Genomic DNA, 21,897 nt, shown 5'->3' with positions numbered 1-21,897 from the left:
TGTCTTCAATTTTTTCACCCTAAAACTGTCATTAATCATGCACCTACTGAGCGTGAGTAAGCAATCTAAACCACTGAAAAAAAGAAGCTTTCCCTCCAAATTCCCTAAATTCGAATGAGCGAACCTTTTGAACCTGCAGGCTTAGCGCCCTGCTGTTGAAATCCGTTAACGATGTAAGCGGTGCAAGCCACTGTAAAGTAATTTGTGCGCTTACCACTACTGCCACCAACGCCTGACGAGACAGCCGGGGCTAGGTTGGGGACGCATTTAGGACGCGCTCTGAAAGCGACGTTTTTCACAGACAGGCAGTTTCGCAAAACCCTTCCGGAACAGGTACATCCGCAGACCCGCAGTAATGTTGCTGCCACACGCCACTCACCAGCGTACGGCGTTTTCTCTTCAAAGCGATGAACCTGATCCCGGTGCCTTCGTGAGCAACCCGATACCCCGGGTGCGTCAAACCGGGTGGAAAACTCCACCTGTCATGGCATGGCAAACACAATTATAATCCACACTCGCCTGCCAAGGCCAACGAAGTGTTGTGCTTCGCGTCGTGTCTTCTTGCCGCTCTGGAGGAAGCATCTGTGGTGCGGTTTCGGGCGAAGCTCACCGTGTGCTCGGCACGACTCGGCACATTAGATGGTGTGGTGTGTTGCTGGCCGTATGCGAGACTGTGGTTGTGGAACCAGGGCCGACCGGGATCTTTTACAAAATCAACCAACTTAAACGGGTTATAAATAGATTTATCTTCTGCAAATGTCTCGACGAAGGGTGTGTGTGTCGTAAAACAATGCGATGATTCCACATTTCCTGTGGGTTCAGTTTAGCTTTGGGATGGTGTTAAATAGTATTCATTTGGTTTTTTTGACACACGTGTCACCAATATTTTCTAAGAAATTAGTTCAAATTAAATTCGAATGCAAAAGAACTTTAACTTGCTGTTATTGAATTAAACGTGAAACTTTAAGTCCTACAGGACACGCTGAAAGAGATGCATAAAGCGATATCAGTATTTTTTTCTACCTAACTCCACAAAGCAAGCAGCTAAATCTTGCTCATGCTTCCCACCAATCATCCCCGACCTGAGCTAAGCCAACCGGGCACCAAACTAAGCCGGCCAATTAATATGAGAGCCCAAAACTTTCCCGGCGGAGGGAGTATGCGCTCGGATGAATAATTTTCGCCAAGTGCCATTTATTATTCACCCTCTAGCTCTAGCTTTTCCTTCTGGCCGGACTGCCGGACAGCTGGCTACCGGGGCTCTGGTGCATGTGGGCCGATACTGGTGGCAAAGGATATTGCATCAGATTTCAGAACCTCACCGAAAGCTTTACTGTTTCGGGGAGGAAGAAAAGGAAAAGTTTTCCAGTTTTCTCGTGCCCATTTCTTTCTTGCATCGCTTCGCCAGCACCTCTTTCTTTCTTGCATCGCTTCGCCAGCACCTCCAGAACATCGTGGCGAACGATGACCACCTTCGTTAGTGCAGCTCCGGTTTTGTGCATAAGTTGGAAAAACTATCTTCGTGCGGGATTGGGGTGGGGATTGAGGGAAACGCCAAAAGCGGAGCTAAGAATAGAAGCGATAGAAGAACGATAATTCTGATGGCCTGATTCTGTTCGGGAAAGTATCACCAGACAGAGCCAGAGAGCGAGTGTGCTTGAGTTGGGCAGAACGAAAACGGAAAACGAGAAACGACACGACCGTGAGGAGCTTTTCAAGCTCAATTGCAAGCTATTCAGAGCCTCTTATATCACCAATTAAAAATGGGTATAAATTATTCAGCAAGAGAGTGCAAGGAAAGCAAAGTTTTTCCCACCGAACAAGCCAATCTGAGGAAAAGTATTTCTCTCTTTCTCTCAACCTTAGCTCGGATGGGTCACGCAAGCTGCAGGGTGTGGTTAACTTGAATATCTGTTCGTTATATTAAAAATGCAATGATAAGTTTTGTTCCAATCCTGACTTGAAAGAAGCAAAAAGAACACATCCACTCACCTGCAAGTAGAGCAGGTGCCTTAAACCATGACCACGAACTTTAAGCGCCGACGCCTTCAATCACGTTCTAATGGGTTTCCCCACTCTTCCCGATGTCTTTCGCAGGTGAAGCAGCTAGTCAGATACTCAACAAAGCGGAACCACTATTCATCTCCAGATCGGAAGCATTCAAGTTCGCTGTCGGCGATACGATTACACTGCCCTGCGAAGTAGCCTCTCCAGGTAAGGAGCAGAACAGAAACCTGAACCTCCAGCAGCAGCCACACTGACAATGCTCACACTTCAAGCACCGAGCATAGCTTCTCGAGCAGTCGTTGTGCCCAAAAAATCCCCCACTGCACCGCTCTCGCCAACGCGGCACACCAATCACCCCAACGAATGGCGATTCATTTCTTAGATTATTTTTTATTCCACTACGGGCGGGAGACCTCCCCAGGGGAGCCATAACTATGTGGAAATTATCCACAGGAGTGCTCGGTTGGCCCATCCTTTTCGTGTTCGAGAGGGTGGAAAAGAACCACTGCGAAAAAAAAGGAAAAAAAAAAGCGATCAACCACCAAACAGCTTATTGAGGGCTGAGGCCTTACCTTCATCCTTCCAAACCGCCTAATTTGTACCAGAACTCTTCCACGGGCTATGCTGCCCAGCGCGTTCACGTAGGGTTTTATGAGACCTGCAGTGGTCAAGCGAACCCATATGCGGGGTACGCCAAGCCAAGGGTATGCTGTGAGGCTTAGAATTGAGCCAAATAAAACACAAATTGATTTATTTCTCTTTTTTGTGTGTTGCTCCTGCTGTGCCGTTTGTTCTCGTAGGCGCACATTCGCTCTGGAGGATAAGGGACAACCATCCCAAGGGAGATTGGGAAGGGGGAAATCCTTTTTTTTTTTTTGTTGGTGCTGGTAGTGCGTTGATGCTACGTGCGGTACACTAAAGCAAGGTGAGCACAATCCAGACACACACAAAATCGCAATCTCTCAAACATGATCAAACGGAGCAAAAAGGGCTGGCAGAAAGCGGAGGGTACGCGGACTGTCCGTGGTAGAGGTTTTATTACATTATGAAACATATTTTTCTTGCGATCCAAGCCCGAAAAGGGGCTGTATTTGTAAATGGGATTTCCACTCCAAAGGCATTCATTCTTCGGGTTTGGCTTTTGTTTTTGCGTTTTTGTGTGCGGCTGGACTGAAACAAAGAGTGGGTTTAAACCATTTTTTGGCAAGGATATCTTTTGATCCCTTTCTGTTCGCCCTCAAACAGGTTATTTAGCCATTTTTTGGACCAAGAATTCATTTCTTTTACGGGGCTCATTCAGGTTTTACGCAAAAAAGCAAAGCAAATTGCTCGAAAGCACAGCAAAGAAATGCCGAAACCTGGTTGGCTGAAGCGTTGTTTATTAATCGACGAATGGGGCTGGGCAAATTGAGAAACCAAAACCCATCCCTATGCCACAGTTTCACCTTTCAGCAGCTCAAAGCTCATAGCTCATTGTGCTAGCTTTAAAGCCGCACAAAAAAACCGGTCTGCCAAAATTGGTCTGCCCCACAGCAGTCACAAAAGCAAACACAGCTCAACCCGACGACTGTCAATAAAACAAAGCAATTGCTGGGGCAGTAAATCAATCGGGCAATCGGGTCGAGAGGCTCCAAACCCCGAACCCCACCGCTGCATTGTTTGAGCATTATAACTTTAAACCCCTTTGCCCCAGCAAACAGCGCCATGCCATTGAACTGTTTATGGTGCAGTTAAATGGAAAATAAATTACAACTCTTCTCAGCTATCTGGGACGTTCCGGGGACGTTGAAGACGCGCGTCCCGTTCCCGTGCGGTGTGAGCGTGAGAAATGTCCACGGTACGGGTGAAAAAGCCACAGCACCTCGACACACAAATCCAAAACCTCGCCCAGCACCGCGGGCGGGATCCTGCGGGAACCGATCAATATTTAATGTCATCGTTATGGATGGCAAATTTATAGCGACGGTGGAATTCGAAACCACGACCAACCTTCACCTCCCTGTTCCAGCGGCTTCAAGCCGTGGAAGAATGGTTTCGTTTGATTTTGTTTGGTTTCAACTGGCGGAAAGGACCGACCAGGCCCCGGTTTGTGCGGTTTGTCGTCCGTGCCCGGTGGGTGGGATGGTGAAATTTGTCATATTTTTGAATTCATAGCTGTCGTTGGCTTCTGACTGGTGACGAAGGATGACGGTGACGGAAGGCGGCGGGACAGTGCGGGAGTCTGCTGCAACATTGATGAGGTGGAGATATTTGTTTTTCCTTTTGTGCGGTGTTGTACAAAACATTCAGTCCGCTGCCGCGTTCTACCCCAACTAAAAACAGCGCTCTCCTGCAACAAGCGGCCTCACCCGTACAAGGTACTGCTGCCGTTGCTTTAGACTCAAAGGAAAACGGGCCAGGCAGGGGGGGGGGGGGAAATTATTCATTGACCAGCGCAAACCAAAGCAACGGTGCCAACCAGTGAAATCGATCGAATCCGCTGTTTGTGCTGGTGTCTGGAGGCAATAAATTTTCCCTCGCACACAGCGCTAATATGCAACAATACACCGTTGTGCGCTTGTTGTGCCCGGTTGACCATTGGGCAAAACAAGCAAAATAAAGAGCTACGGTACGATACAGGCCAGCGGTTCGATGGTGGAATGTTTTGCTGTAACGCGCTAAACCGGTGGAAAAGTGGGAAGTGAAAATTTGTTTGCGATCAAGCGTAACAAAATAGAAAGCGCCATTCGCGATCAATAAGTAAGGACGGGGTTTGGCTTTTTTTTTAAGCGAAACAATATGTTGGCAGCACCGCAACATATTGATCAGCGGCGGAATGTTCGTGCTTTTTGTGTGAGGGATCAGTTGCAGCGTTCATTTTAATTTTGGCGATTGGAAATCTGCCAATCTTTCGTTATCTCTACCTAAATAACATGAGAATAGTATATATTAATACATGATAGAATTGCATCTAACGTACATTAAATGAATAACGCTACAGCCGTAAACTTTTTCTCGACCTGAATGATATCGTTTTGAAGCTTACCGCACCTTTTTTCTCACTGAAAGATATTCATTAGTCACTGTGACTATGGCAAACCATTCTCGTCGTTCTATTTGTAACATTCTGGTTCGTGAACGTCCCCCACCGTGTGTGCTGTGTTTGTGCAAAATTACAATACAACAATGTTGAGCTTGCTAACCTATCTAACCTCCGAGCCCATCTATTATCATCGACCACCACCACCAACAGGCGTACCATGGCCGTATAATAATATTAATTTGCCCTGCTTGTTTTCGTTTGCAACTCGAGCAGCGTCCCCGACTTATTAGACGAGAATAAATCAGTGCTCTACAGGTGATGTATGAACCGGGGCCGTACCAAGAACTCACGGTATGTTCTGCATTACCGATACATGGTTACACCTGTGTGCCGAGCGAGATAGAGAAAGCGAATGATACAGTGAGAGCGAGAGAGAGAGAGAGAGAGAAAGAGAGAGAGAGAGAGAGAGAGAGAGAGAAAGAGAGAGAGAGAGAGATATGCACACTTTATAAATGGCAGCGTGAGCCAAAGGTCAGCCGAGCCGGTCGACACTTCAACCATCCGCATGCCCAGTAATCAGCGGCCATTCATCAAATCCCCGCAACGGGCAAACACGGCCCAAGCCACAGCCGGGCCAGCGGAAAGATACACATCCGATTGCAAAGCCCAAGGCGAACCGCTTCCTGTTGCCTTCCACGAACGCTTCCCCTTTCCGTCCGAGCGAACGGCCGATCCTGATGCGCCCTGATCCTGACCTATTGCTAACGACATTAATCGATTTGCTTTGACAGTTGGACATCGAGCGCACACAGAAGGCGATAACTGTCGTGGAATCGAATGGTCGGCCCAACCCGGGGCGGGAGTGTTTCCGACCCTGTGGCCGAGTTTATTTTGATTGCAAATTCAATCAATATCCCGCTGCGGGGGTGCAGGACGCGTGGTTGCCACAGGCCAGATCGACACACTTTCGGTGAAAAGGTGCAACAACCGAGCACGGACGGGATGAAGTGAAAATGGTAATGATGGGTTATAAGCAGCCATCAGCAGCAGAACAATTGTGCGACAAAACTGTGTGGCGAACTGTCATAGACACTATAACTTGCTGGGTTGGAATGGAGTTAGTTGCACTGCAATACGATGTCTTCTTGGGAGTGCTGAATTGGTCGAAAGTGAAAGTCCATTACTACATTATTATTTTGCAATAAATGTATCAACCTCAACAATTCCTGTCCAATCCACTAACTGCAAGAATGACAAGGATGGATCGCATCCGCACATCACATCAGGCCACCATCAAGTTGACGCATCGAAAAGGTCCATTCCAAACGTATCCACGATCAGTCCAATTTAATAATCCTTTTTTAATAAACCCACGTTCTTTGCCGCTCTCCGGGCTCATCCTTGGCCAACCTTGCCGTTACCTTGACGTCAATGGCAATACCGTGCGCTCTGTTCATAATTCAAAAGGACACTGTCCCTCCTGCTGGCACTGCACCGTGCCAGCGCGAAACTGGAATGACCTTTTTTATCGATTCTGCCCGGTGCCGGTCAAAACGACTACGACGACGACCGTGCGCAACCCCTAGCTCGTGGTACAATTATTTATGACAATCAATCAACGACAGGCACAGCCAAACCGCACCGTCAATAACGCCGATGACGCCGATGAGCTACATGCGAACGTACGGGGGCTGGATTGACGGCTGAACATGTAGCTTTGAAATTTTATCGATTCGGTTTGGGGCAGCTCGAGCGTGAGTTTGGGGCGCGTGAGGACCCGGTTACAGCGACCGACTCCGAATGGACGCTTCCCCCATGGTACTCCCCTTCCCGGATGTACGGTAGCTTGAGACGCAATTTGAATTGTGTCAAAAGCAGATCCCTTATTGGATGTGTTGTACACGCGGTGCAGTGTCTGGTCGGCGCTCCAGTGCCGATTCCAGTGCCGCCGTACCATTTCCATTGCGTGGTGCAGCACACATTTCTTCACATTCACAGGTGTAGTTCCCAACGGTACCTTCCAAATGGGTCGGATACTAACAGGACGTGCGACGTCTCTTCAATCTGATTGCGTCGTATCGACCGACCGCTTACCACGGACACGACAGCTACGGGACGTTCGGCAAGCTTTCCCATGCACACATTCCAGCAATGGATGGTGATGGAGAGAGCGAGAAACAGTAAAGAGAAATGGCAGCTGAAAAAATCCGAATGACCTCACATTACTCTGCTAGAGAGGCTGTCTTACGCGCACGGTGGTGCCACAGCAAGACTGCACGCTGAAGCCACTGGTAGGCAAACCGGAAAATGATAGCCAGCCGTTTGCAGTTTGCGAGGAAGTCAGGTCCGTTTTCCCCGCCGCTCGGCTGATGCTGACAAGCTTGGCGAAATGTGAAAGAACCGCAAAAATGACAGGCGTGCAAAACAACGGTGCGCAACGGTACGCAACCGAGCCATGGCCCATTCCATCGCCCAGTGGGAACAGAGCGGTGGGAAAACAAAAGACGATGGACGGCAGCGTCCATCCGAGCGTGTACATTTGTTTCCGAGCCGGCAACTCATCCGACCGCCGTTCGTTTGATGCACGCCGGATGTCGAAGGGACAGGGACGTGGTAACGTGGGCACGTATCGATTTCTTCACATGCACAGACAATATGCCAGCATGAAAGGCTACGACCAGGGATGAAATCAAAGGCCCGGACAACAATAAAGACTCGCCGGCTTTGGGTGATATGACAAACGAGCGAGCGTTATGCGGTGTGATGATTGATTGGATGGACAGGTGCAGATGACTTCGGGCATGATCTCGGAGCTAAAGTTGCGTTTCTAGCTTCAGTTCGACCACTTGTAGTGAGTGTCCTAAATATAATACATTTCCCAAGCGCATTAGATCATGTTGAAAACTCTCAAACAACACTTTAGTTTGTGAAAACTCGAATCAAACATGTTTGGCTTTCCAGATGGTACTAAAAGATGTATCGTTTCTTCCATTTCAAAATATACACTATCAAGCGAAACAAACACAGCATTATGACACCGTTTAATGAGTCGTTAAAGTCTTTGGACTAAACTTGGTTTCCCGAAAGCCCACCCAAAACCCATTCATCTTAACCCGGTTAACAGCGCGAACCAACTTCAACTCACATAACCGCTTCGATAAGCTACACCGTCCTCCACGGCTATTTGACAGCATTTACGTACCTCGCCCGATTTCGTTACGCACTTTCCCAAAAAGCACTTTTCCGCTATCAGTTCTGCTTCTGTTTGGTTTCTGTTCTACCACCATCAGCCCAAATGCCACCCACGAACGGTCGGTCGACCGGGTAGGCCGGATTGCCCATAAAAGCGGGGAGCAATAAAATAAAATTTGTCTCAACTGAATAAACATTTAGATTATCGCGCGAACTGCCGGACGAGTTAGCGGGTGATTGGTCCGCGGTGTTGCGTGACTTGTAGTGGGAGAGCTCCTCCCAGTATGGCCACCACCCGGTACTGGCCAGCTATCACATAGACCGTGGGTGGCCCACCGAAGAAACGCGAACCGACGAAATTACCTATTCCAAAACATCGTCAGCTGCTAGAACCCTCTCAACGAGCTGGCTACAATAATGAACCATCGCTGCAACTCTCCTCTGTATGCCCCTCAAGCTCGGTATGCCCGTTTAACAAACATCTCGAACATTGGTGTGTTCTAGTACCCGCCGGCAATAACATTTCATCGACCAGTTGGGTCCAGTTTTCCCTTTTTTGCCACTTTGGATCTTCCAGTTTTTGTCCGTCCCCGGTACGGACATTCATTTAACGACCCGATGGAACAAGCGCTAGCCGGCGCGGGTGAAAAAGAAAAAGGCCTCCTCCACATCCCACCCACCCCCTCCACTAACACAAGACGTCGACACTTTGGGTTTTCGGATCAATTTTGCATGTAATTTTATAGCGAAAGACTTCATTAATTTTAATTAGGTTCGTTTTTCGCGTCAAGGGATTTACGGGTTTTCGCGAGCGGCCCTGTCCGGCGCGTGGCCGATAGCGTTTGATGTTTTGGTACGCGGGTACGGGCCAACCAACGTGGTCTCAATGTCCGATGCGTAGTCGCCGTTGTTTCGCTAGCATTAGATCACCGTCCGATCGGGACGGAAATCCGAGCAGTGTGCCTGGGAGGGCTGTAACAATCAGGAAGGAAAATAATCATCAGAGAGGACCCACGAACAATAATCGAAACAAGGCGACCGTCTTCTCCGTTGCCGTGGGGCGAATGGTTTTGGGTGCGTGCTATCAGTTTTATTGCTAACAAGAACTCATAAAAACTTACACTTTATTGCCGTCCTTCGATAACGCTTCGAAGAACTGGAGCGGGATGAATGGGTAGGCCGCGTAGGCCGACCCGGTTAATGGTGTTCGTGCAGTGTGCTGTAGCTGAGATTTTTTAGGGCTAGGCTTTACTAAACAACGGAACTCATCACATGTATCATCGGTCACCTGCAATAGATCACGTTTCCAGTGACCCAAACGCACTAAAGTACGCTAATCAAATTTCCGTGTACTCACGCTTTCACCCCTTTTCCCCACGCTCTTGCAGGTACGTACGTGCTGGCCTGGAAGCGAGGCATCGCGATCCTGACCGCCGGCTCGGTCAAAGTCACTCCCGATCCGCGCGTGCGGCTGGTGAACGGCTACTCGCTGCAGATACGTGACGCGGTGCCGCAGGATGCAGGCGACTACATCTGCCAGATAGCGATGCTGGATCCACGGGAAATTACGCACAGTGTGGAAATTCTCGGTAAGTAACAGCAGGACTATTTCGCATCGATGAATGCCGCTCGGGGGGGGAAGTTTCAGCTTTGGAGCTTAGTCTATAAGCCTTTCTCTCAAGTGCGGCCAATGAAGCGGCGGTTCACGTTAATCAAGTCTTTTACAGGGAAGTCTGACGAGTGCTTTTGTTTGGTGGTACCACTCAACAAGGAGAAGATGGGTTTGTCAATCGATTAGGATTTGTAATGTGATTGCAACCACTTTGCCATGAATTCTGTTCCATGAATGACAGCACTGTCAACTGGAATTCTCGGTATTTTCACCACATTGGTATGCTAAGCATTCATGTGAATTTTAATTAACTGTTTTGCCGTTGAAAATCAAATGATTGATTTATTTGGTATACAAATTACACTAAAAATCACATACTGTATTGTATTGCATACCTTCAGGTGCTTAGTAAGCCCATTGGCGAATAAACCGTACTTGCAGCAGTAATTGTTTTTCTTTAGCGATGCTATGCTTCAAACTGTGACTTTTTATCATAGTCACCCCCTTGCACCATGTTAACAAAATGTTTCCACTTTCACGGACACGTTCCGCACGATATCAAATCTACCGCCCATTCCTATCGGCGATTATCAGCCTGCTACAACAGCTTTTGCCGCTCTTTGCCGCCACACACACACACACACACAGCGTAACAGTTGGATGAAAAAGTTGCTGCTCTTTTGTGAGTTGTTTGAACAAATCGCCGATAAGCTCTTCCGATCATCTTTACAACACATCATCTCTCGCACACCCATCCACTTCGCTTAACTTCTCTGCGTCCTTCTACCGCACAATACGCCCATTATTATCATTGGCTGCGTGTCAGTAGCACTTGTTCGCTTTGGCCCAACAAACTTTCTTCCTACCGAAGCCCCAACATGGCACAGCCCTCGTGATGAATCATCGATCGTTTTCGTGCCCGAAGGGCAAAACTGTTTCCCATTTTCCAATCCAGCACCAAGCAGATCCTTCGCGCTCGCGTTCGATCCACCAATCGTGCCCCAACACCGTTACTGTACCATTTTGAAGCATCCCCATACGACCGCTAAGCACACCGCCGTATACCCATTGCGGTGGATCGGGAGGAGGGAGGATGGTACAAAATCTTTTCGCAAAGAAACTCGCTGTCTCGCATGCTGATTTATGGCGGGTTTTTCCTGTTCGCCGGCGTCACCGATTTTCTCCCTCGTGTGCACATCCTTATCTTTGCCACCAGCGGTTGCTGTTCCCGCGTGCTGCCGAAGGGGGGAAGGAGCAAATTTTGGGTCCTTTATCGACCCGGGTATGCTTTTCTCCGAGCGTTGGTAATCGGAAAAGGAATGTGAAGCGAAAAGAAGGACACACAAAACGACGGCGGCAGCGGTATGGCCATGAAAAGCAAAAAGAAAAAAAAGGAAGAAAACTGTCAAGATCAGAAAAATCCGGAGACAACCTTTCAACTTTCACCGCACGTACCGGCACAATCGTAGGTTATTAAATCTTTTTGAGTGATTTCATTTGGCAAAGTGAACGCTTAGAAGGTGTCACGTGGTGGAACAACTTTAGCTCCAGGGTAAAGGGGGTTATCTTCAGTGAACCCGGTCGTGGGGGGAGGGAGGAAGAGGAGTAGATCGAAGGATAGAATGTGGGATGTAACAATGAAAAAACTTTCCCCCCTCCGCACACTCCACAAACAGTGGTCGGAGCGGTCGGGGCCCCGGAGCGGAACCATCCTGTGTCAGGATTTATTGGTCGAGTTCCGTTTGGGCTGATTCCGCGACTAAAGCAGGGAGGGGACTATGGTGGCACAAGGGGATTTACAATTTCCTGGAAACAGTTGGTGGGATTGGAAACTTCAAGGATGTTGCGGGAAAAGCATCCGCCTTAGGGTTGAAGGATGTTCTCTGCATTTGAGTTGCTCGCCTTGAAACGTTGCTTTCATCATAGCATACTTTCAGGCGTAATTCAAAATCCGATTAGCTCAATCCACAGACCGTTTGAATTGCACCGATCATAGAAATTTGATCGATTCGCTTTGCTAATTAATGGACTAGAGAAGGTAAATTAACTTTAACTACTTCTTCTTCTTCTTCTTCTTCTTCTGTTTTGGCTCAACAACCGTCGTCCGTCAAGACCTGCCTGTACCACTTGTGGGCATGGCTTTCAGTGATTTATGGGTTACCCCCCATAGCAGAGTAGTCAGTCCTGCGTATGGCGGCAAGGTCAATTTGGGGCTTGAACCCATGACGGGCATGTTGTTATGTCGTACAAAATGAGGACTGTACTACAAGACAAGCTCGTAGTAACCTTAACCTTCACGATGTCATAATTACACGACTGCTCGTTACCACTATCGATTGTACTCTAACGAACGATATGAAAATCTCAATTACTTTCATGCAATCCCTCCTCAGTGCAAACAATTGCATCCGTTATCGACTGTGGACAAATAGTTCTAGTACCATTCATCATTTGCATCGTTATTTTTCTATCAATTAGCGAACGACTGCAGTGGCTTCATTGGTGAAATTACGTTCAATGGCAACAAAAATGAACACACACACACACACGTATACAAAGAAAACTCAACTATAATGGGTAACCGTTTTTTGATTTGTTTTTACCGCCACAAATAAAACAGACAACAGCTTGTATGATGCTGATGTTGAGAGGCAAATTTCTAGAGAATTGATTTTTAGCAGTATTCAATTAAAAAGAAAAAAAAATGTTATCCATTTCAATACGAAATCACCGATCGATCCCACCCCGTGCGGCAACGTAGCCCTAGCAAAACGTGCACGGATCAACTACTAGCAACCGACACAGGCGTACCTTTCATAACGAAGTCAAATCTCGCAGCAATTGGAGTTTTGCTAAAGAGTCAAATCAATGCACCCGTTCAAAGCGTTCCGCATTGCCGTTTCTATGAAAACGCTGCATCATTAGTCAGCCATTCGTCCAAAGTCAGCTCAAAAGCGGGCAGCTCCGATCCGAGTACCGAGTGCTGCAATACACCCACCCTTGCTGTCCACCCGTGACAGGTCGTGGGTATCACAACTCCTAGAATGAGCCAAATTTGGCCGGTAGAGCAGTTTCGATTGAAATCGAGCGCTGATGCTGATGATGCTTCTGCCACACGGCGATCGGAAAACGGATCGCTTTTATGGCTGCTGCGAGCATGTTTGACCAGCGTGAGCGTTGTGTATGTCCGGGAAAATGATGCCCAAACGGTTATGCCTGGTTGGCATTAATTAACCCGCTAATACGGTTCAATTAGGTAAAGCTCTGGCCCGTGACTGCACCTGCTTCAAAATGTATTGACGAGGGCTTAAATTTGAGTACGTCACAGCGTCAATGTCATGGATTAAATCTTTCCAGTGAACTTTGATGCGCTTTAAGAAACCGGGGTCAATGCTTTAATGTTAACCCACCAAGTATCCATTTATTTCCCAATCGTAACAAATTGGCAAAACCAAACCCCCGTCGGTCAACAGTTGACGACAAAACCGCCCGGAAGTAGCACGAGAAAGCGAGGCGGGAAATGAGACGAAATTTCGCTTCCCGCCTGCGCCTTGCCCGACTGACGTGGGTTGAGGTGTTTCCTCCCTTCCTTTGACAGTCCGTTGTCACATCGTTTTTTTTTCTTCTTTTCGTATCAGAGTTTGTTTTCTTTTTTTGGGAAATAATTTTGTTTTTCTCCGTTCACCTTCCCTGCGACACACTAACTTGGCGACGTACTTGACGCATGTATGTGTGCACGTTCGCTTTGCTCACACTGCTGACCGCATTTTGGCACCCAGCACCTAACCGCCCGTCCCCATTACCGTCGCAAGAAGCCGTTTTCCGCAATGCGCTACCATTCGGACTCTCCTCGCAGCCCGCACCCACGTGGCGAAAGTGGTCGATTGGGCCACGGAGAGAACGGAAGTCAGCAGGAAAATGAACTTCCACACGAGAGTAGATTTCCGCCGGCTCAGGAAGCGAAGGAGAGGACACTCGCTGACACACACACACGTACGGACGTACTGTGGGACGTGTGGGACGGAAAAGTTTGACTACTCAGTTCCGTGCTCCCTCCCTTGCTTGCTGCTGTCCGGGCCAGGCAAGTGGATGAGCGGTTTAAGGACTTTTTTGGTGGTGCAAAAGGGCCAATACACATACGGGTCGCCTATATCATCCCAGCAGAAGCGCACCCATATCGGCGCACCCACCGGCGCTGGGGGTTTATTTTATTTTCAGTTCTTTTACTCTTCGGAAAAGCACACACGGTGTGGCAGTTGGTGGATAAGGTTGAGGAAGCCACAGTGCGTCTCTGTTGTGGCGGGGAATTCTTCACGGGGAAGATTGGTTGGTTGGCGGTGGCAGTGAGTTGCTCTCCCCTCGGCGATCCCACGAGTCAAACCGGAATGACTTATGCCGCACTGCCGCCCCTGGCACGGTGGAAAGCGTGGCAGTAGTGTTGTTGAGAACGGAAAAGCGGACGACATTTTGCGATTTCAGCTGAGCGGTGCCGTACCAAAACAGGCCCGGGAATGCCTTCGTAACGGAATTCGCCCCACCCGCACCGGTTCCGGGGGGGGGGGGGGGGGGGGGGAAGCAGCGAAGTGGGATGGAAACTTTCTGCGCTGTAACGGCCGCGATGCTTTATGTGCTTTTTGCTCAGATTGAGCCGAAACTCCCTTGGCTGAGGCTTTTTGCCCAGCACCAACGTGACAACAGTTCCTTCGGGATTTGCGGGACGCGTTTTAGTTGTGTGTTTGAGTGTGTTAGTTTCTCCATCCTGTGGGAGAGCCGGAACTGGGGTGGTAGGAAATGTGTGTTCCCGTACGTATTCTGTTGCTGCTTGCAGTTTTTTTTTCACGCGTGCCGAAACTATGCTCCATGGGGTTGATGCCGGAAATAATAAACTTTTCAGAACACAAGTGTCGTACGCTGTACGTGTGTGTGTCTGTGTGTATGTCTACGTTTGCACGATTACGATTCTGTATGGCTGAGATGGCCGTGAAATGTGGCTGTACGAGAGAGCAGTTGGAGGGAGGAGATGTGGGCAGGAAAAGTAGGGAGGATGGTCCCAGATCGCTGCGGGATAGTTGGAAATGGATAAAAGTGGAATTTATTTCCGCCCCAGAACAATCCAACTACGTGACGTGTCACATGCGCCGCTGCTGGGCGGAGGGAAAAAGGGAGTTTGGGCAATAAAGATGCGAAACCTCCCTCACAGTTTTGTGCGGAAATTCGCAGTACAGTTCATTGAGGCGAATAATTGTGCCATCAGGGATCGAGCCACCTCTCCTAGCCCCATCCAGCAGCAGCGCCGTGGGGTTAAGTAAAATCTGATAAAAGTAATTAGCAGCAACTTTCTTTGGTCGGCTTACTGTCATTTTGGAGATTGTGTTTAACTGACAGCGGGAACGAAGGCTTTCAGTCAGTCCGGGCGACTATGAGCTTCGAACGACGAGATCCGTTCGCCACGGTTGTCAGAAGGCGCTCACTTGGCGCTCAGTTTTAAAATAACCCGTCCGGCAAAATGAGTGTATTTTTTGAGTGATTTGAGTGACGCTGTCGAAATACCCACGCAAACAATGAGACCCCAAATGTTGAGTTATTCAGGCCGAGGGGTATGAGGAAGCTTGAGGAAGCAAGGAGAAACGCGCTGCGATGAGAGTTCGCATTCTGTTTTACACGCGCGCTTCACTAACACCAATACAAATACCGTGCTTTGACGAGCCGTCTGTGAATGTGTGTGTCTTCTTTCAGCGAGCTCAACAACTTCGAGCTGCTCGTCACATCGTGTTGTCTCGCTTACACTACAGCATCGAACCATCGCTCCGTATGTCCCCCCTCCTACGCGTACAAAACAACCAGTACAGCGCGACGCTTTGCCGGAGATGGTTGTGCGCGTTTCGTTCTAAGTCCCGCGCGCAGTGTTTGTGCGTTGGTGCGCATTTCGTGCGCTGGTGTGTTTTGATAAAGTGTGAAGTGAACAGTGTGTACAGACGCACATGCAGTGCGTGCATCGACAGGTAAGAATTTGCTGAACAGAGGCAACGCAGATTGTCGACAAGTTTCCCGCAGCCTGGCTCGACCCGGTACTTTACAGTATGACGCCATTCGTGAGTATGAAGGATTCTAAATGTGTTGTGAAAGTGTAATTTATGTTTCAATAAAGTATTTAATGTAACCAAAAATGACCGTGTTTGTGTTTGTTGTTAGAATAAGTGCGTATTTGCGATCGTGGCAATGAATGAAAGAAAACGAGAAACGAAAGAAACAAATATCTTTGGATGTGTTGGTAGCATGATTGGAAAGAACACAACACATTGAGAACTGCAGAGCGCACCGTGCGTTCCGGGTGGGGTGAGGGGGAAGGCTCGTTCTAGGGTGTAACTCATTCCTCTAAGAGTAACTGCTAACGGGGGACGGTACTCAAATCACTCAAAAAATACACTCATTTTGCCGGACGGGAAGCGCGTGAAAGAATGAGTTCTATCTGTCGGGGTCGAACGTTCCCGTTTGTATGGGGAGAAATCCGCGAGATTTTGCGCCGCGGATTTGGAACGAATGTTGTTTTCAATGTAACGTTTTGCTTTAAATTTTGCTTTAAATGATTGAAGTAAATTGAACTTAGAGATATTAAACATTTTGAAAATGTTTTGTGATCTATTTCTAATAAAAAAAAGTTTTGAAAATGTATCTAAAAAACATAATATATATCGGAATATAAATAAACATACCAATATCTATTATATATATGTAAAGGTTAAATTTAATGTTTTTCACATAAATTTGTTACATTGCTGAAAACTTTATAGAAAAATATCGCAAAAAATTTTCACCATGTAAATAACATTTATAACTCTTTAAAATAAAATCAATCAGTATTTTTATACATTTTTATAAAGTAAATCCAATCCTGTCGTCCCTCCTTAATTTGAACTAAGTTAAATTCAAATTTCAAGAAAATGAGTAAAGTTGCCTTATAATTGATTACAAATCATCCAATAATGATGTAACGAATGAAATCCAATACCAACGGCAAAAAAGATCAAAATTCAAAACTTTACCATCCTTGAACCGTAGATATAAACGTCTTTAAATGCTTGACAGTTGTATCTCATGATTCTCATTCTCTCATGAGCGTCGAACGGATTTCGTCGTTCGAAGCCGGTACTCGCCCCGAGTGTGTGTGGGTGTGTATCACGATGCAAAGCAGCAGTTGATGGAGGGAAATGAAATAGAGTTATTAAGTTATGGCGAAGCATAAATTGGTATAGCGTGAGCAAGACTGGGGAAGGTTGAAACTCTTCAAATAAGACAAGAATTATTACCTTCTGCCAAGGTACTTTGAGGATCAATTATTCACAAACATTATAGTGGTGTAAAATTGTATCATATTTTGACAAATCGTTTCATTTTGTTCAAATTGTAATTTTAAACAAAATTGATATTTAAACAACGAAGCAGAATCTTACCACCTCAGTTTGGGTCTTCTCTGTCCTAGTGGACAGCCTAAAAAGACTTTGAGGTCTTGGTCGTCCGTTTCCATGCGTAAAACATGGCCAGCACACCGTAGATTGCCGTCACAATATAAAATTTCAATTTGTTTATTTTTTTATGATGTTATCAAAATAAGCTTACTTAAAGAATATCCTGAAAATTAAATATATTAAAATGACATTTTGCCAGTGACTATTGCAGTATCGATGTAGCTCAAATCCAGTGTGTCGCAGGATCGATAACACCTCCTAGATGTTCGCCCTTCAAACCAATGTCTAACGCATTTCCATTCCATCCCAAAACAGGGGCACATCCGCACTAAAACAATAAATTGCTTCGACATCTAATCCACACTCGCAATCGATTTTCACCGAGGCCACAGAATAAACTAAATACACCAGCTGGAAAGCAGGAAAAAAAACTCTCACACACCCTCAGCTATCGCACACACAATCACATTGCTCAATTCGTGTCAAATCAACTGATCCCCGGTAGCGCGCGACGAATGGTACGAAAAATTGTATCTGCACCGGAAATCGGCCGGCCACTCTCCTGTGGTACGGCGGGTGCTTGAGAGGGAAGCAGAAAATTGCATCTCCGTTCATACGCTTGCAACCAGTCACGCTCGATTGCCGAGACCGTGACAGTTGCAGCGCTTTCCACCGATGTTCCGCTATTCATATTTCTCCCCCACTCTGCCAGCCCGCCCGCCTCGCGCCTGAGCGAATCGTGCAAAACAAATGTCCTCGGAAAAGTCGGAAATAAACGACCAGCGTTTTTTTGTCGTGCTTTTTTTTTGCTACCCTTCTTCTCTAAAAGATAGCCAGGTGGCAGCGGTCCTACCGCGCTAGTCCAATCTGTATGCTTTTCCCCAATGGCGGGAGCAAATAATGGTCACTCACCAGGCGGAAAGGAGCATTGTACAAAAAAAAAACACACACACACACATAACGCAACAAGCAACACAAAACACGGATCACACACATACGAACAGCGGGGTGGAAACAATGGGAAAATTTAGACTCATTCCGAACATACCCCGGGGCACTCCGGAAGCCCTTGCGCCTCGGTTTCGTTCTTCACACATTTCAAGAGCGAGAAAAGGAACAAAAAAAAGCACCCAAATGCAGTGCAATTGTCACTGCCAGCTTCAACTTCAGCTCGTTTGCATTTGTCAGCGCCCCACTAGCTACCAGGGCAAGCAAGCAAGGAGAGTCAGATGGTCAGCTGCACCATACGAATGTCCGACGACGCAATCCGACAGGCTCGAAATCAAGCGACACGGGAACACGGGATACCATCATAAGCACACACACACACACACACACACACACACACACACACACAAACGAACGAATTAAAAGTTCAAACCCATTCCCTGATCCCGTGCAAGCTCCCGTCCCGGATTTTATGCAGCCAACCGGTGCACGGTTAGGACCTGCACCGAAAATTCGAAACGTGCCGCCAGCCGGAAAGTCAATCGCTCGAAATGGTTGGAAAACCGGGAGCAGCGCTGTCATTTCGCTCACTCAGCGCATAGGGAAGGGGATAAAACTCGCGCTCAACAATAGAAACAGGACTTAACAAAACAAGCAAAAGGGAAATGAGAGGAAGAAAGAGCAGAAAACGAAACCAACAGCAAAAAAAGGGGAACATCCTCCCGCTCCGGGAATGTTCGGGCCGCAGCCGGTTCCCCGTTGGGAGGTTCACATGTGACACATCGTGCCATCGTTGTTCACGCTCCGTTTGTTCACTTCCGTGGCGCGCTCAGTGCGGCACAAAAATATGCGCCCGCACCATTCTTACGGCTGCCACATAAACCTTGCAGCAATTTCAGCTGTCTTTTTTTCCCCCTTCTCTATTTGAGCTTGTGCCACCGAGTGAAGCCAGTGGAGGAGCATAAAAATTTACATTTTGATAAACTAATTGGAGATATAACTGGCCGCTTTCATGCGAATGCAAATGTTTGCGTTTAAAAAAAGATAGCAGCAGTACCGTCTGTCACACAGGCCAAGGGGGCAAAAGCTGTAGCAAATGAAACAAAGCGCAGAGTTTGAAAAGCATTAGCAATGCAATAGTGGACACCGAAGGCAAATATTTGCCACCCCGATAGGGTGGATCAGTTTCCCGCCTTCCCCTAACGATAATGGAGATTAAATTTGCTCACACACATTCATTGCCGCCTGCACGGCGGAGGAAGGTAGGGAAACATATGTTTTTCGCTCGGGGCCGTTTGTTTCTGTGGCCATTGTTTTTATTGCGATCAACGGAACTTTGGGCACGGGCACTTTACAACACACATGTAAAAGGGACGGGTGGTGAATCAATTTTATCGTCAATCGTACACCACCACCACCACCATCCCGAGAAACCGAGTTGTTCGTTCTGGAGGAGAGTTGTAAAAGATTAATGTGTTGGGCCATATTTTTCCCCCCGTATCCGGACGGGGCAACTGGTTCCGGTCCGGTCGGTGCGGCTAAAACAATCTCTCCAGCAAGCTCACCCACTCCACCAGAGCACTGCATAGGGTGCGCCTAGAGCACGCGGTGAGTTTTATTGGCTCACATTAGGGACACCCAATCAGCCAATAAAGCCACCACCGGTCGCTAAACTGCACTGCCATCTACCCCAGGTTTATGGATGCCATTCTAATCAATAATAAACAAGGTACTACCTGTTAGGCGAGGGAACGGGCAAGAAAAAGGACTCTTAATTTTCCAATAAAATACCACTCACCCAAGCAGCAACAGTCAGCTGGGAACGGTACGGTGCGGCAAAGGAGGCTACAGGCAAGCTATACGGGGAGGGGCAAGAAAGCAAGAAGTAATGAAACGTATCGAAGCATATGAAGAAAAATCTCATCCCTAACCGGTTGAGAGGGGGGGGGGTTTCTTGATAGCAACGGTTAGGAGAAAGCAATCTCAACCGCCCTACCGACGGGTGAGCCAGTCCGTTTGTGTGGGCAATGTTTATGTTCTGCATGCTTTGCCGTACCAATCTCCTGCACGGTACACAGTGTCCCTCTCGATGCTGAGGAGCAGGGACCGTGCAGAGACCGTGGACACATAAATACACCCACCCTTACCTGGCTCGGGGCAGGCTTGGCTGGCAGCGCGGGGGGCCCGTGATAGGAGTGCCGGATAGCCCGGCAACCGGTGCAAAGAAAATCATGATCAGCCCCCGAGGCTCTGGGGGAACGAGATTTATGTGACTGCAAAACTAATCCCAAACTCCTCGCTGCCAATAAATCACCATACCGGGGAAGCTAATAAATAAAACATTTCCAAAAACGGAACGATTCATCCCGCGCGGGTTTCGTGCCATCGGTTTGCTGGACGCTAACGATCCGTCCAAAATTTCACGAACCGGTACTTCAGGTCCAATCAAGCGGGTGTGTGTGTGAGAAAGGGAGAGGTGCAAACGCTTCGGAGAATTCCGTCAATTCATCGTAAAGTTGGAATTTTTCGGCCCTTCTTTATCGGTTTCGGCCCAGCGGCCGGTTGGCGGGTGGACGTTCGCACCTTTACCACCGCTTTACTGACCCATGAAAATAGGGGAATTGGGGGGGTGGAAGCTCAGCGCTCCTGTTCTTTGATTATCTCGTTATCAGTTGCGGTTGGAGAAGCGCTCGTTATTTGTTCTGCATATTCAACCGCGCGGGTCGAACACAGCAAAAGGAGAGCGCCCGCAAACCCAACCAATAAAAGCTACTTCGTAACGCTGTAACGCTTTAATCCCGCACGGGTTCCGGTACGTGCCGTTCCAATCCCGCACCCGATTTTGGATCATTATTATCGGATCGGCAGTGGCATGAAATATTTGTTGCATTGCAGTCACAGCTTCTGCCCGTGTGTGTGTGTGTTTTTTTTTCTCAACCAGGGACGGACATTTCGGGCCCGGGTGGGATGTAACAAGGGGGAGAAAGCCGTATAAATTATCTACAATCGTGCGGTCGCTGTCTAACGCAGACCGCCCCAGCAGCTGAACCGAAGAGAGAGGAAATGCAGGGAGCAATGAGGTGGCACTAAAGTCATGTAATGGATATAAATTTCCCACCACCACATGGCCACACAGTTCCGCACACCCGCTCGGATCGGTTTGCGTATGCGTTTGGGGAGTCAATGAAAAATCAACAAAATATGTTTTGCGGCTTGTGGGACGAACAAGTGATACAGTGTGGTTGACCCTCGGGGTAATATTACAGCCTGGCTAGGTAGATGGAATGTACACACGGTGGTAAGCTGTGTGTTTGCTTTGGAGTTACTGTACTTTTAGTTGCATTAAAACGTCATTATCTATTTATGATTATCAGCAACAAAGGCACCTGGAGAGTGATGGAACGTATGATTGTTATTGAATATTTTACGCTCCACAGCAGGGAGACACAGCTCGCGCAAACGGGAGGCAAAATGAGTAAACCCACAAAGATGATATCTCGTTTTTTACTGAACTCAATCAATTTACTAATGGAAATGCAGAGTATAAACTTTACACCATTGTTCAGCAAGCATTTTAGGTGGTATTGACTTTGTATTAGAGTGTCCGGCCATTGATTCTGGACCAACCACCATATCCAGACTGTTGCACA

General features: G+C 47.7%; 1 protein-coding gene across 4 annotated transcripts in view; it reads left to right on the top strand.

Moving 5' to 3' along the window:
* LOC120947720 (hemicentin-1-like) overlaps window positions 1-21,897 on the top strand; it is a 97,890-nt gene that overhangs the window by 58,026 nt on the left and 17,967 nt on the right. For all 4 annotated transcript variants that reach the window (XM_049607995.1, XM_049607994.1, XM_049607993.1 and 1 more), the window contains 2 exons: window positions 2,098-2,214; window positions 9,610-9,810. In XM_049607995.1, the coding sequence (XP_049463952.1) occupies window positions 2,098-2,214; window positions 9,610-9,810 (318 nt within the window). The remainder of the gene's footprint in view (window positions 1-2,097; window positions 2,215-9,609; window positions 9,811-21,897) is intronic.

This window comes from Anopheles coluzzii, chromosome 2 (assembly GCF_943734685.1).
Source record: "Anopheles coluzzii chromosome 2, AcolN3, whole genome shotgun sequence".
Taxonomy (NCBI): domain Eukaryota; kingdom Metazoa; phylum Arthropoda; class Insecta; order Diptera; family Culicidae; genus Anopheles; species Anopheles coluzzii.
Note: the sequence above shows the minus strand (reverse complement) of the source record. Positions and strands in the feature narration are given on the sequence as shown.